At 59.2% G+C, this 12,070-nt stretch overlaps 1 protein-coding gene across 10 annotated transcripts in view; it reads left to right on the forward strand.

Annotated features, from left to right (window-relative positions):
* Positions 1 to 12,070, forward strand: part of EPB41L1 (erythrocyte membrane protein band 4.1 like 1) — a 65,445-nt gene that overhangs the window by 46,620 nt on the left and 6,755 nt on the right. For 3 of the 10 annotated variants that reach the window (XM_040079714.2, XM_058422664.1, XM_040079715.2), the window contains 7 exons: positions 700 to 798; positions 5,082 to 7,619; positions 8,154 to 8,261; positions 9,380 to 9,778; positions 11,147 to 11,215; positions 11,637 to 11,717; positions 11,907 to 11,969. In XM_040079714.2, the coding sequence (XP_039935648.1) occupies positions 700 to 798; positions 5,082 to 7,619; positions 8,154 to 8,261; positions 9,380 to 9,778; positions 11,147 to 11,215; positions 11,637 to 11,717; positions 11,907 to 11,969 (3,357 nt within the window). The remainder of the gene's footprint in view (positions 1 to 699; positions 799 to 5,081; positions 7,620 to 8,153; positions 8,262 to 9,379; positions 9,779 to 11,146; positions 11,216 to 11,636; positions 11,718 to 11,906; positions 11,970 to 12,070) is intronic. The other 7 variants (XM_058422669.1, XM_058422670.1, XM_058422666.1 and 4 more) reach the window with 6 other exon arrangements.

The raw sequence follows: 12,070 nt of genomic DNA on the forward strand, positions 1-12,070 counted from the left end.
TGGAGAGCACTGGAATTGGGGTGTCAGGATGGAGCCCCCAATGCTGGGGGGGGTGTGGCCGAGGGCCCTGCTGGGCTCTGTGGCCTGGGGCCCTGCTGGGCTCGGTCCAGGCAGCATGTGACAAGTGTCCCCCTGCCAGCCCGGATGCCCTCTCCCTGCTGGAGACCCTCCCTGCCTGCTGTCCTCTCGGTGGGGCTGTGAGCCGGTGCTGTGCCTGCAGCAGGGGATGGGGCTCCAGGAAGGAGGGTGTCACACGTGGGGCTCCTCTGCCCTGGCTGCCCCCTGCCATGGGGAGGTCACGGGCTCTGCAGGGAATTCGGGATGTGCCCGTGTTCCCACTGGGCCCTGGCATTGCCTGGAGATTGGGGCTGCAGGGCGGCTGTGGCCCCTCACAAAGTGCTTGGCTGGGAAGAGGAAGAGGAGCTTTCCCCCCCATTGCTTTTACCATGGAATATATCAGGCACAGAGATGTGAATAGAGCATCTAGAGCTGGCACAGCTGTGACCTCTGTCCATCTATCTATCCATCCTTTCATCCATCCATTCACTCACCTGCCCACCCTTTGTTCCTTCATTCCTTCTCAAATTCTCCCTTTCTCTCTCTCTCTCTCTCTCTCTCTGTCTCTGTCTCTGTCTCTGTCTCTGTCTCTCTGTCTCCCTCTGTCTCTCTATGGGTGCTGGGGTTTCCGTGCTGGCACAGACGATGGAAGAGGACACCTTAGACGATTTTGCATCTGAGCATGGAGCTTCCCTAAGCATGGAGTCTTTCACGCAGAAAAGCCTTGTTTCTTCTCCTGAGGTTGTCACCATCCCCTTCCTTCCCCACCTCTCACTCTCATGGTGGCAGTCCCCAGCCTGCTTGTGCCCTCTGGGCAGAGGTGCCCATGGGTGGGTCCCCTATCTGGTGACAGGCAGGACCCCTCCCAGGACAGGGCTGTTGGTGAAACCTCTCCCCTGACTGTTCCTGCTGGACTCTGCCAAGTGTTCCTGGAGCGAGCTCCCAGAGCTGGTGTGGGGCTATGCTGGAGCCCAGTACTGAGGGTCCCAAGGCAGGGGTGACCCAATGGCCTGGACACCTGGGTGGCTATTCCAGCAGCCTCAGGCTGTCCTGGCTGCAGCTGGAGTTCCCTAGGCCCAGGCACCCTGCCAAAGGGCATCCTTGGAGGCATCCTTGGCCTGTGCACAGCCAGGTCACGCTCCGTCGGGGTGAGGGGGGTGTGAACTCTCAGCACCCTCTGTGTGCGGGTTTAGCTCAGGGGAGGGAGCAGCCAAAAGCAGTGCCTTCACTGAGCAGAAGCAGGCTGGGGTTTGAGCCTTGGTTCTGGCGTGGTTGGCCCCAAGGACACACAGTGCTGGGACACTTGTTCTGCCTGAGCACCCCAGGGAGAGGCAGAGGGGTGGGTGTCAGGCTGGGCACGCTCTTGCTCCATGTGGATGTCCCTTAGTCCATGCAGAAGTCACTAGCATGGGCAGGAGCCTGAACCTGGCCCGGCTGAATCAATCGCCAGGAGGCAGGATGGGGGTTAGGGGGGGCTTGGGCACAGCCTGGGCTTCAGCAAGGATATGGCACCTTCAACGGAGCAGCAGCATCTCCTGGTCCATGTTGGCACCCTCCCCATTGCAGTGTTTCAGAGCTGGAGGACAGAAACAGCAGGTGTGAGGTGTACATACATCTTTTGAGTCAATCTTGCCCTCTGTGTGCCCAGCCTGAGCTGGGGTGCAGGTGCTAAGGTGGTTTCTCTGCAGGCATCTGTGACTGAGACTCAGCCCTGGCACGTCCCCACATATCCCCACAGGCCAGAGCCTGTGGTCTCCATGACAGATTCATGGCCCCCAGGGGGTGATGGCACAAGGATGGCACATCCACAGAGCCTGGAGCTCTCATCACTGCCAGAAGGTCCCCTGGTGCCCATGGGATTCAGGCCCACTGGGGTTGGGTGGTCTGTCACGTCCAGCCCTCTGTCCTCATTCCTGCTGGAGGACAGAAATGCTGGACTGGGCAGTGCCAGGAGCCTTTCCAGCTCCCTGTTTTGTCCCAGCATCAGATTCCCTTGTTATCCTTGCCTGAGGCTATGCTTTCCTCTCATGTGAGCCGAGTCTCCCTCAGAGCAGAGAAGGGCAGCAGGGGCTCTGAAGGATGCCGAGGGGAGAAGGCTCCCACATGCCTGGGGCTCTCTGAGGTTGTGGCCCCTGTTGGCAGGGCTGTCTCTGCTCCTGTTGTCCTCTTTCCTTTCTGTCTCTTGTGCTGCCTAGGCCACCGTGGGAAGGGCTTCCCAGTTGCTTCTATCCCTAGAGCAGATGGGGAGGGCAGGGAAGTGTGAAAGTCACTTATCCCTTGGAAGGTCAAGGCTGGTCTCTGGACAGACCCTTCCCAGCATCATCTCTTGGATGGCTCCATCCTCCAGCCCACTGTCCTCCAAAGCTCACGACCTTCCTGCTTGCCTGGGGCATGTGCCCAAGTATCCAGAGGTTTGCTCCAAGCATCCCCCAGAGCCCTCAGGCTCTGGAGACACAAGGGCTGCCCTGAGCTGTGGCCAGAGCTGAGCTGAGCCCTCCAGAGCAGAGTTCACCTCACTCCAAGGAGGAGCCGGATGCCCCTTGAGCTGGGCTGTGCTCATCTCAAGAGTCTGAGGAGAAGGAAGAAGCTGGTTTGGGAATCAGTCTGAAACTTTGGGGTTTTCCTGACTGGTGAAGAGGTCCTGTCATGGACGAACACCTTCCATGGATCACACTTTTTGATTTACAACATTTATCTTGGGCCTTAACACAGAGGAGGAGCCTGAAGAAACTGATCCCCTTTGCCCAGGGAAGGTCTCCTCTGAAGGACTGTGGTTTGCAGCCAGAGAAGAGGGATGAGAGGGCTTTGCTGAGGAGATTTGTACATGTGCCCATAGCCTGTCCATCCTTGTCCTGGCTGAGAATGGGTTCAGCAGTGGGACAGCAGGGCAGGAGCAGGAGCAGAAGCTGCTGCACTCTCAGGAAGGTGAGCGGTGTCCTGGCTGAGTGTGGCTGCTGAACAGGAGGGAGTGCTGAGGGAGGGAATGGCAGACACCAGCATGCTCCCAGGGAGGGGTGATGCTGCTGCCACGGCTCAAACCCAGCTGGGAAGGACCCTGGTGCAGCCTGCTCCTGGCAGGCACTGATGGGCTCTGTTCCCATTTCCATGGACTGGGAAGGAACAAAGGCTGCGGCTGGAGGCAGATGTGGAGGAAGGGAGCTGCAGAGCACCTAATGCAGGGTAAGGAGCTATGGGAGAAGCTTGTGCTGGAGGGAGCGGGGGGTCAGGTCTCCTGCAGACCCTGCTGCTCAGTGGGGCTGCCTGGCCAGGGCAGAGTCCCTGCCAAGGATCCCTCTGGCACCAGAGGAGGAGGGTGCCCTTGCTGCCCATCCCTGTGGATGTGCTGGCACTTCAAGGAGCTGGTACCTCCCTGCCCTCAGGTGTGGGGTGTTCTCTTGGGGGCCCACGGGCTGTGCCCCAGAGCAGCCCCTGGGTGCTTCCCTGCAGGCTCCTGGGGATTTTTGGGCACACAGGGAATTTTGGCAGAGTCTGGAGCAGGGGGCTGCAGTGAGGGCAGGGGCAGGGCCTGCAGCACTGCACCAAGGGAGCTCTGCTTCCTTTGGCACCTGGCAGAGAAAGCAGCAGTTGGGAATGGTATTTTTCTGCTTGGGGCTTTCACTGACTTTTCATTTCCATGTGGGAGCTCTTCTACTAGTAACTGGTTTTCCTCCTTTCTTTCTCTCCTCTAATATTATCTTCCCTTCCCTCCCTCTGGCTCTGCTCCTCTCTGCCCCCCGTTTCCCCTTCTCCAGTATCAGTCACTAGGTTTGCATTTTGTGTGCAACTGCTTCAAATATTCCCCTGGCTCTCTGCATGGGGAGATCCTTGGATCACCGTTCCTGGTTGGAGGGGGAGGGGGCAGGCAGCCCCCTCCCTGGGCCTGGAGCGCATCCCAGTACCCTCGAGAGCCATCCTTGCCCCTGCTGCAGGCTGTGCCCAGACAGGCTGTGCCATGGGCAGTGCCAGCCCCACAGGGAACCCCAGCACTGCCCTCCTCATGTGCTGCCAGGGGTGGCTGAGCTGCCTCATGGTGCAGATGTTCTCAAGAAACTCTTCCTGTGAGTTACTTCCTACCTGCTGTTCCAGAAGTGGCTAGATTTTAGCAGTGCTTTGTTCTTGGCACTCATGGGGCCTTTAGCTGACGTGCAGGATGAGCACGTGGATGTACAAGGTGTCCCTGGCAGCAGTGACCTGGCGTCCCCTGCCAGCAGCGTGGTGACATTCCCTCTGTGGCTGTGCTGCAGGGTCCTCCTGCTGCTGAGGCCCTGGTCTTTTACACTTCAAAGGGAACCTTTCACAGGTGACAGTTTCTGAACACTTGGATTCCGCATGGTGGGTTCTGAGATGTCTCTGATGAGCTGGAAAGGAGGGATGGCCTTTGTGGGAATCTGAGCTGTAACGTGTGGTAGGAAAGGGACAGGGCCTTGCTCATAGCTTCAGGTGGTTTTTTTTCCCTGCTCGTGCTCTTGGCAGTCTGACAAATTCTTAGGGGACATGGATGAAGCTGAGAGTGAAGCTACCCAAAATCCAGGGCCTTGCTTCCGATGAAATCTCACCCTTGGGAATTGCCAGAGCCAGCTGAAAACAAGGGAGCAGCCAGCTGTGTTCCCCTGCGTCCAGAAAGACCCTAATGGCTGTTAATGCATCTGCTGGGATCTGCACTCCCACTCTGTGCCACCAACAAAGCCCCAGGTATTGCGGGTGTGTCAGGGAGCCACCGAGCAGAGCAGAGCACTGTCCCCAGAGAGGACACCAGCTCAGTCCCCAGTGTGGCATCAGCCCCTTACTTCCAGTCACTCTCTCCATCAATGAGTTGCCAGGCTCTTTGTACAGAGCCTCAACTCTGGCCTTGACAATAATAATAATAATGATAATAATAATAGTAATGATGATGATGATGATGATGATGATGATGATGATGACATAGTCAGCCCTGTGCCAGGCAGACCAGCTGTGCCACTTAGCAGCAGTCGGGGCCGGGGTGTCTGATGCGTTTAACTCTTCTTGCTCCAATTGCAATACAGGGCTCGGAGCACTGGGTATTTATAGAGAGAGAAGCCCCTAGGCTGGAAGCTGTAGCTCTGAGGAAAACTCTGAGAGCCAAGACAGAAGAAGCACGTGCAGGGACCTCGGAGGGGAACACGAGTGGGAGCCTGATGAAAGTGGAGGTGACGGTAGGGAAAGCCAAGGACGTGGCAGGCCAGGAAGAGCCAGCAGCTGCAGCCTTGGAGACGAGGAAGAGAGCCAAAATGATTGCTAGTCCCGAGGATTTTGAGTCTGTGTGGGAGGATGAGCTCTATGAGAAGGAAAGCAGGGGTGAGGCCAGCCCGGGGGTGGCACATCCACCCATCGAGAGCGTGGAGGGAGAGCCCCAAGAGCCGGGCAAAGGCCCAGCCACCAGGGAGCCAGGGCTGCACAGGCCCTGTCAGCAGCCTGAAGAGAGGCAAAGGACCAAGATTTTGGAGCCAGAGCCTCCCCAGGGACAAGGTGAGGTGCTCTCCAAGGAACATGCTTCTGCAGCCTTCAGGAAGCAGGAGGCCAGAGTGCCAGCCACAGCACCAGAGCTCCTGAAAATTAAAGTGAAGGCTGGCGATGACAGCTCGGAGTCTTCTGCAACCCAGAGAATCATCTACTTGGGAGATCCAGAGGGGGAGAAGGACAGTAAAACACACCTGGTCTTGGACACTGGTGGGTGGCTTGGCTTGGAAGAGAGACCAGAAGCCCCAGTAAACACATCTGAGGAGGGATCTGGGTACGTGGCACCTGTGGCAGAAGAGTTCCAACCCCTCTCCTCAGCAAGTCACCAACAGAGGACAGTGTCTGGAAAACCCACTGGAGCACCGAAGCCACCTGGGATGGGCTGTGATGGGACCAGCCTGGAGGGACGTCCCCTCTCAGGGTGGGAAGAGCTGTCCCTGCAGCCAGAGAAAGCAGCTGGTGCTGGGGTGCCTGGAAGAGCACTCATGGGAAGTGAAGCCCTGTTGTGTTCCCGGGAGGAGGGGCCAGAGGAGACGGAGCTGCAGAGCTCAATGGGAGGCTTGAAGCCATGTGGCCTGGCAGGGGATGGCCCTAGGGCTGAGAAGCACACAGGGAGCCCAGCACTGGAGGGGCTCTCGGGAAGGGTTGGAGCAGACAGTGACAGGGAGGAAAGTGCCAGAGTGGTTCTTGAGATGGAAGAGATAGAGCCCAAGTCACCTCCATCATCAGCTGGGTCTCGGCAGGGCCATGCTCACACCATGGGGCTGGAGGGGGACAAACCCAGTGCTCCTGTACCTCCACCCCTTCCCCAGAAACCCAGCCCAGTCCCTGTGGAGCCATCTCCAGGCACGGAGCCTCAGGGTGCAGACCTGTCCCTGGGCACCAGCCCTGGCAGAGGGGTGGCCGTGCCCAAGGGTGTGAACCCCTCCATGGAGGTGGCACTACCCCTGGGCACCAATCCTGAAGCTGAAGAACAATCTCAAAATGTGGCATTTACCCCATGGAAACCCCATCAGGGGGCACATCCTGTTACAGGAGAACCACCCCAAAACACAGACACTGCAGTGGAGTCGATCCAGGTTAGAGACCTGGCCATCAGGGAGGTTGCTCAGGACATGGACACAGCACAGAGCAACGTCCCTGCCACTGAAGAGCCACTGCAGGAGGAAAAGCCCATGATCAGAGAGCTCTTCCAGGGCTCAGGGTCAGGGAAGCCAACCAGAGATGAAGGTTCTGGGATGGAAGATCTGTCCCATGACAAAAGCCTTGGCATGGCTGAGCTGCCCGCCAAGGGAGAAGAAGCAGAACACCAGACAGAGCTAATCCTGAGAGATTTACCACTCCACACTGCAGATCCCAAAGCACAAGAGGCACACCAGGACTCAGAGTTCAGTGTGGGACAAGATCTGCAGGGTGGGAGCCGGACAGTCGCAGGAAGCACCGAGGACAGTGACCTGGCTCTGGGGCAGCCACCGCAGGATGGGTCTCCTCCCAGAGTAGCTGCTGATGTCTCACCCTTCCAGTCCCCTGCAGCAGGATTGTGCCAAGGAAACGAGGCATCCCAGCTCTCTGCCCTGGTGAATGAAGGTGGGGCAGGGCAATCACATGCTGGGACACATCCAGCAGAGCCTAGGGTGTCAGTGTGCGTGGCTGGGCTGGCAGGAGCTGTGTCCCAGGAGCGTGGGGATGCTACCGTGGCCCCAGGAAACCAGCAGGACAGCAAGAGCTTCAGGGAAACCTCAGTGGCCTCCAAGATCAAGATGTTTGAGCAAGGTGAAGTGGAGCGAAAGGCAGCCCGGGAGGGACAGGAGTGTGTTCCTGAAGCTGAGACATCGGTGACAGCCACGGGGAAGACAAATCTGGCACAGGACGTGCCTTGGAGCATCGGCCTCACCTCACCCCCTGCAGTGGGATCTGTGTCCGGTGTGGGCTTCTTGGCCCTCGGGCAAGGGGCTGGTTCAGGAGACACCTTCCAGCCTCGCTCCCTGAAGGAACATGTCTCTGCTGACCCCGAGCACGAAGAAGACAGTGCTGACCTGGCCTCACCCGACTCCGGCTGCGAGCTCACCCTGGCCGAGGCCGTGGTAACTCCACTGCGCCGTCCGGACGGGACATTCGTGCGCATGTTCTGTGGCTCTGCCCGTGTCCAGTGGCTCCGCACACATCCATTGACTGGCAGCAGGCGCTTTGCATCCCTGTCCTCTCTGTCTGTGTGTGTGGTCAGGCTTCACTGGCTGCATGCGCAGCCGCTGCCCAGTCGGTTCATCAGCTTTTGTTTTGTGCCGCCCCGACATTCTGGCTCCCTGGAGAATGCCGCTCGCTGAACCCAGGAGGGGCACCCGAGCTCGGTGGCCGGGAGCAGGAGAGGTGCCGGGGGGTGGCTGGAGGAGCTGGGACTGTCACGGACACGCAGCCCCGGCAGCGGCGTGCCCACGCTTCCAGCTTCACCCCTGCATTGCCTACGTTGGTTGATACCCCTTCTTGCTTAGCTCCCAGCCTGCCCTGCCTTCAGCAAGCTGGTGGCCGGGTGATGGGAGTGGCTTCCCTCGCTCTTGTGAGCGCTAGAGCAGCTCCTGCAGAGTTCATTTCCTTCCGACTAACCCTTTTCTCTAATCCAGAGCAAATCTCAGGAACCAAGTGGGGAAGAAAAGGATTTATGTGACCCATCAGTAAAATCCAGCCTGAAAGAAGAGAATGTAAAGGCTGCTGTTCCAGTGGTCTCGCAGGTCTCGGTGCTGTTTTGCTAAGTGCTTCTCCCGGCAGTGTGAGCGCTCGCCCCGCGGCCCGGGCTGTGCTGCCCCTCCGCTCCCCTTGCAGGGCTCTCTGGATGTATTGGTCAGACACACCCCCCAACACGTGTCTGCGGGCGTATTCCTCCGGCGCTGCTGGACACCCTGAGTTCCGCCCATACCTCTCAACCTCCCACAGTGCCGAGGGAGGGGTTTGCCGACACAGCCCGGCTGTGGGGGGATGGCGCTGGCTGCAAACGCTCAGAAGCAGAGGCCGGGAGGTGGGGTTTCCTCTGGCATCGGTGGGCTTGGAGCTGTTCCTAAGGGACAACTGGATCTAGATTTCCCATGGCTTCATGGCAAAGTGTGGCAGTGGGACACGTTCCCTCCGATGGCAGAGTTGAGAGGTATGTCCGTGTCTGGAGAAGAGTGGATGGAGGGAGGTCATCCCTTGGCTCTGGCCGTGCTGTCAATTACACTGACCACGTCACCCTGAGACTCACCTGAGGCCTCTGGAGGGGCAGATGGTGTCAGTGAGGCAGACTCACCCCAGGGCAGCTGTTGGGCTGGACCTCCCCCCAGGGTGATGCTCTACAGGATGCTCAGTGGAATTGGCTCATTCCTCCTCAGTGGAATTGGCAGCCTCCTTTGCTTCTCCCTCACTGTGCCTGGCTGATGGGCCCTTTCCTTTTGAACTCTTCTCTCTTTCTTTCCCTTGTTTTTTGAGTCACTGATAGCCCTGCGTCTGAGCTCTTTCTGAATGTCTCCTATCAGACCCATTTGCATCCATCTGCTTCCACCAGTGCACTGAAGTGCCTCCAAGCTGGCCGAGCTTTTTTTCTGTCCGACCGAGCCTTTTTGAGATGATTCATTGCCAACAAACTTTTGGCACAATCCAATTGAATCGCCTTCTCTCCCCCAGCAAAGCCACTGCTGTCAGAAAGGTTTCGGTCTCCATGCTTGAGTTGTGTTTGACTCTACTCTGTGATGTTTGCTGCAGCCTTCCTCCTCCTCCTCCTCCTCCTCCTCCTCCTCCTCCTCCTCCTGCCGTGTCCCCGCCGGTGCTGCCCCGCGGTGCTCACAGCCCGGTCTCTCCACGATTGTGTCTCCTTCAGAGAGCGGGCGTGAGGGAGGGCCCTGAGGAGAGGGTGAAACCGCCCCGGCACAGGGCCCCTGAGAGCGACACCGGCGACGAGGAGCCCGACCAGGAGAAGGACTCGGTCTTCCTGAAGGACAACCACCTGGCCATTGAGCGCAAGTGCTCCAGCATCACGGTCAGCTCGACCTCCAGCCTCGAAGCGGAGGTGGACTTCACCGTCATCGGGGACTTCCACGGCACGGCCTTTGAGGACATCTCCCGGAGCCTGCCCGAGCTGGACAAGGACAAGAGCGAAACGGAAGATGAAGGCCTGGTTTCCTTCCAGCACACTGACAAAGTAGTTCCTGGACTGGAAGACGATGTCAAAGGCAGGGATAAGGTCTCCCAACCCAGCCCAGATGTCTCCCAGCCAGAGGTACACAGGGACACCATTCACCAGGACCGGCCCGATGCCATCGTGCCTCCGTGTCCCTTGTGCCCGGCGTTGCCTGGCAGATGTGCGCTCCCGGCTGGTTTTGGGGAGCATGCTGGCTGGCACCCCCCGTTCCTGCCCGGTGCACGCTGTGTCTGTGTTGCATGGCTCTGTCGCGTGCTTTGTGCATCTGCTAACCAGGAGGAGTCGCTGTCGCCTCTCTGTCCCCGAGTGTGGCACCCCGCCCTCAGCCCACGGCAGCACGTGCGCCGCAGGGAGGGCACGGGGCACTAACCATCGGAGCTGTCCTCGCGTCCTGCATGAATTCAGTGACCGGTGTGTGTAGTGCAGAGCCATGTGCTGCCCGCTGACCTCTCTCTGGTCATGCTGGGCCTGGCAGGGATTGGCCTCGTGGAGCCGCCCTGCAGCTCATGGAGGAACCGTGTGCTGGGAGGGATCATAGCAGGCCTAACAAAATTGCATGTGCATGTGTGTGGGGCTGAATGCATGCACGGGGTGGAACAGCAGAACCAGCCCCAGCTCCATGTGGCCCTGTCTCTGTGCTTGGCCAGGGCCATCTCCGGCCCAGCCACCCAGGGCCATCTCCGGCCCAGCCACCCAGGGCAGCCTCCAGCCCTGCAGGTAAGTCCCCAGTGCTGGCCAGAGCCGCTGAGGTTAGTCCACACCTAAAGCCAGGAAAGAGCCGCAGAATTAGAGGGATCTGTCTCTGAGCCAGCCTGGAAACCCTGGTGTGGAGTGTCCAGTGCTGTGGCTGTGGGGAATCCGCTCCAGGGCTAGTGCGGGCAGGGGGCTGTTGGCTCAGGAATACTGAGCACTGGTGAAGCATCTCCCATGCAGGAGCCCTTGGCAGCTCCAGTTTCCTACAGCAGGGCAGTGCTGGCAGCCTGTGTCCATTGTCCTGTGCCAGGCTCTGACACCCCGGGTGTACCCAGAGCCACCAGGAGCTGTTGCAGATCACAAAATGGCTGCAGCACGTGCCTGAAACTGGTTTGGTGGGTCTCACTTGGCTTTTGAAGAAAAATTTGTCCTTATCTGTGGTGTCTATAAATCTAACCAAAAAATCCCAGGGCCAGAGCAGCAGGCCTGATTTGGGGTGTGTGGGTTACAGGGCACTGTGGGTGGTGCTCGTCTGCCCAGGTAGGACTCAGTGTGACACTCACAGGACATCGTGAGCATGGCACCTGCAGAGGAGCGGGGCAGGGAGGCTCTGCCAGGGACTGGGGTACAAGGAGCACAGAATCAGTGTGGCTGGGTTGGAAGGGACCTTAAAGGTCATCTCTTTCCAGCGCTGTGTCATGGACAGAGCACTCAGGGCCTGGCTCTGCTGACTCTCTGCTGTTCCTCCTGCAGCCTTCAGCCCCAAAAGCAGACGCTGTGACTCTGAAGAAGCCCGAAGCAGAAGGCTCCACTCCCCATCAGGTCAGCACCACATACATGGCCTAGGTGACGTGGTGGCTCCCCAAAGCCCCAAAGAGGCTGAGCCCTGAGGATCCCCAAAGCCTCAGCCCACCAAAGCCTGTCCCTGGCAGCAGCGCTGGGAGAGTGGGGGCTTTGTGGGGTGGTTGGTGGCCTCTGCTCACCCTTGGCTTGCTGAGGTCCCCAAAACTAGAGCCCAGCCAGAGGTATTGTCTGAGTGTCTGTCCCTGCCCCACCTGCCATGCTGCTGGGCAGTGCCTGCACACAGGAACATCTGTAGTGGGTGACAGCCACCAGCTGTCTGTGGCCTCACCACCCTCCCTGGCTTCCTCTGGCAGCAGGGGTATGGCCACGCCGTCCGTGCAAGTGTCACCCACTCTCTGGTGGCACCTCCAGGCTCACCTGGTTTCCTTTGCCCTGGCAGGTGGATGGAGGCACCCCAGGCAGCAGGGACACCACCACCACTGCCCAGGCTGGCACCACAGAGACAGCGCTGGTGACCTCAGTAAGCATGGCTGGCCCTTGAGGGGCGGGGGAGCCATTGTCCCCTGTGGTCCCTCTGCTCCAGCAGGAGTGACCCGAGCCAGCTGTGCTGGGGGGACCCTGCCCCACCAGGGGTGTCTTTGGAGGGTGACACCTGCCACATTTGCCCCATGCCAACATGAGCCAACGTGCCTGTCTGCTCTTCTTTCAGGATCACGGCACCAAGGCTGGCAAAGGGGCCGCTCCCACCACAGACCTTCGCTCCCTGTCACCGGTGAGGGGGGACAGTGGTGTCACCAGCCAGGCCAAGTTGGGGAAGGCAAACCCTGTGGGGCTGGGAGTGGGTGGGATTGGTCCCACTGGGCCCCCTGCTGT

The sequence above is a fragment of the Hirundo rustica genome, chromosome 16, assembly GCF_015227805.2.
Source record: "Hirundo rustica isolate bHirRus1 chromosome 16, bHirRus1.pri.v3, whole genome shotgun sequence".
In the NCBI taxonomy this organism is placed as follows: Eukaryota; Metazoa; Chordata; class Aves; order Passeriformes; family Hirundinidae; genus Hirundo; species Hirundo rustica.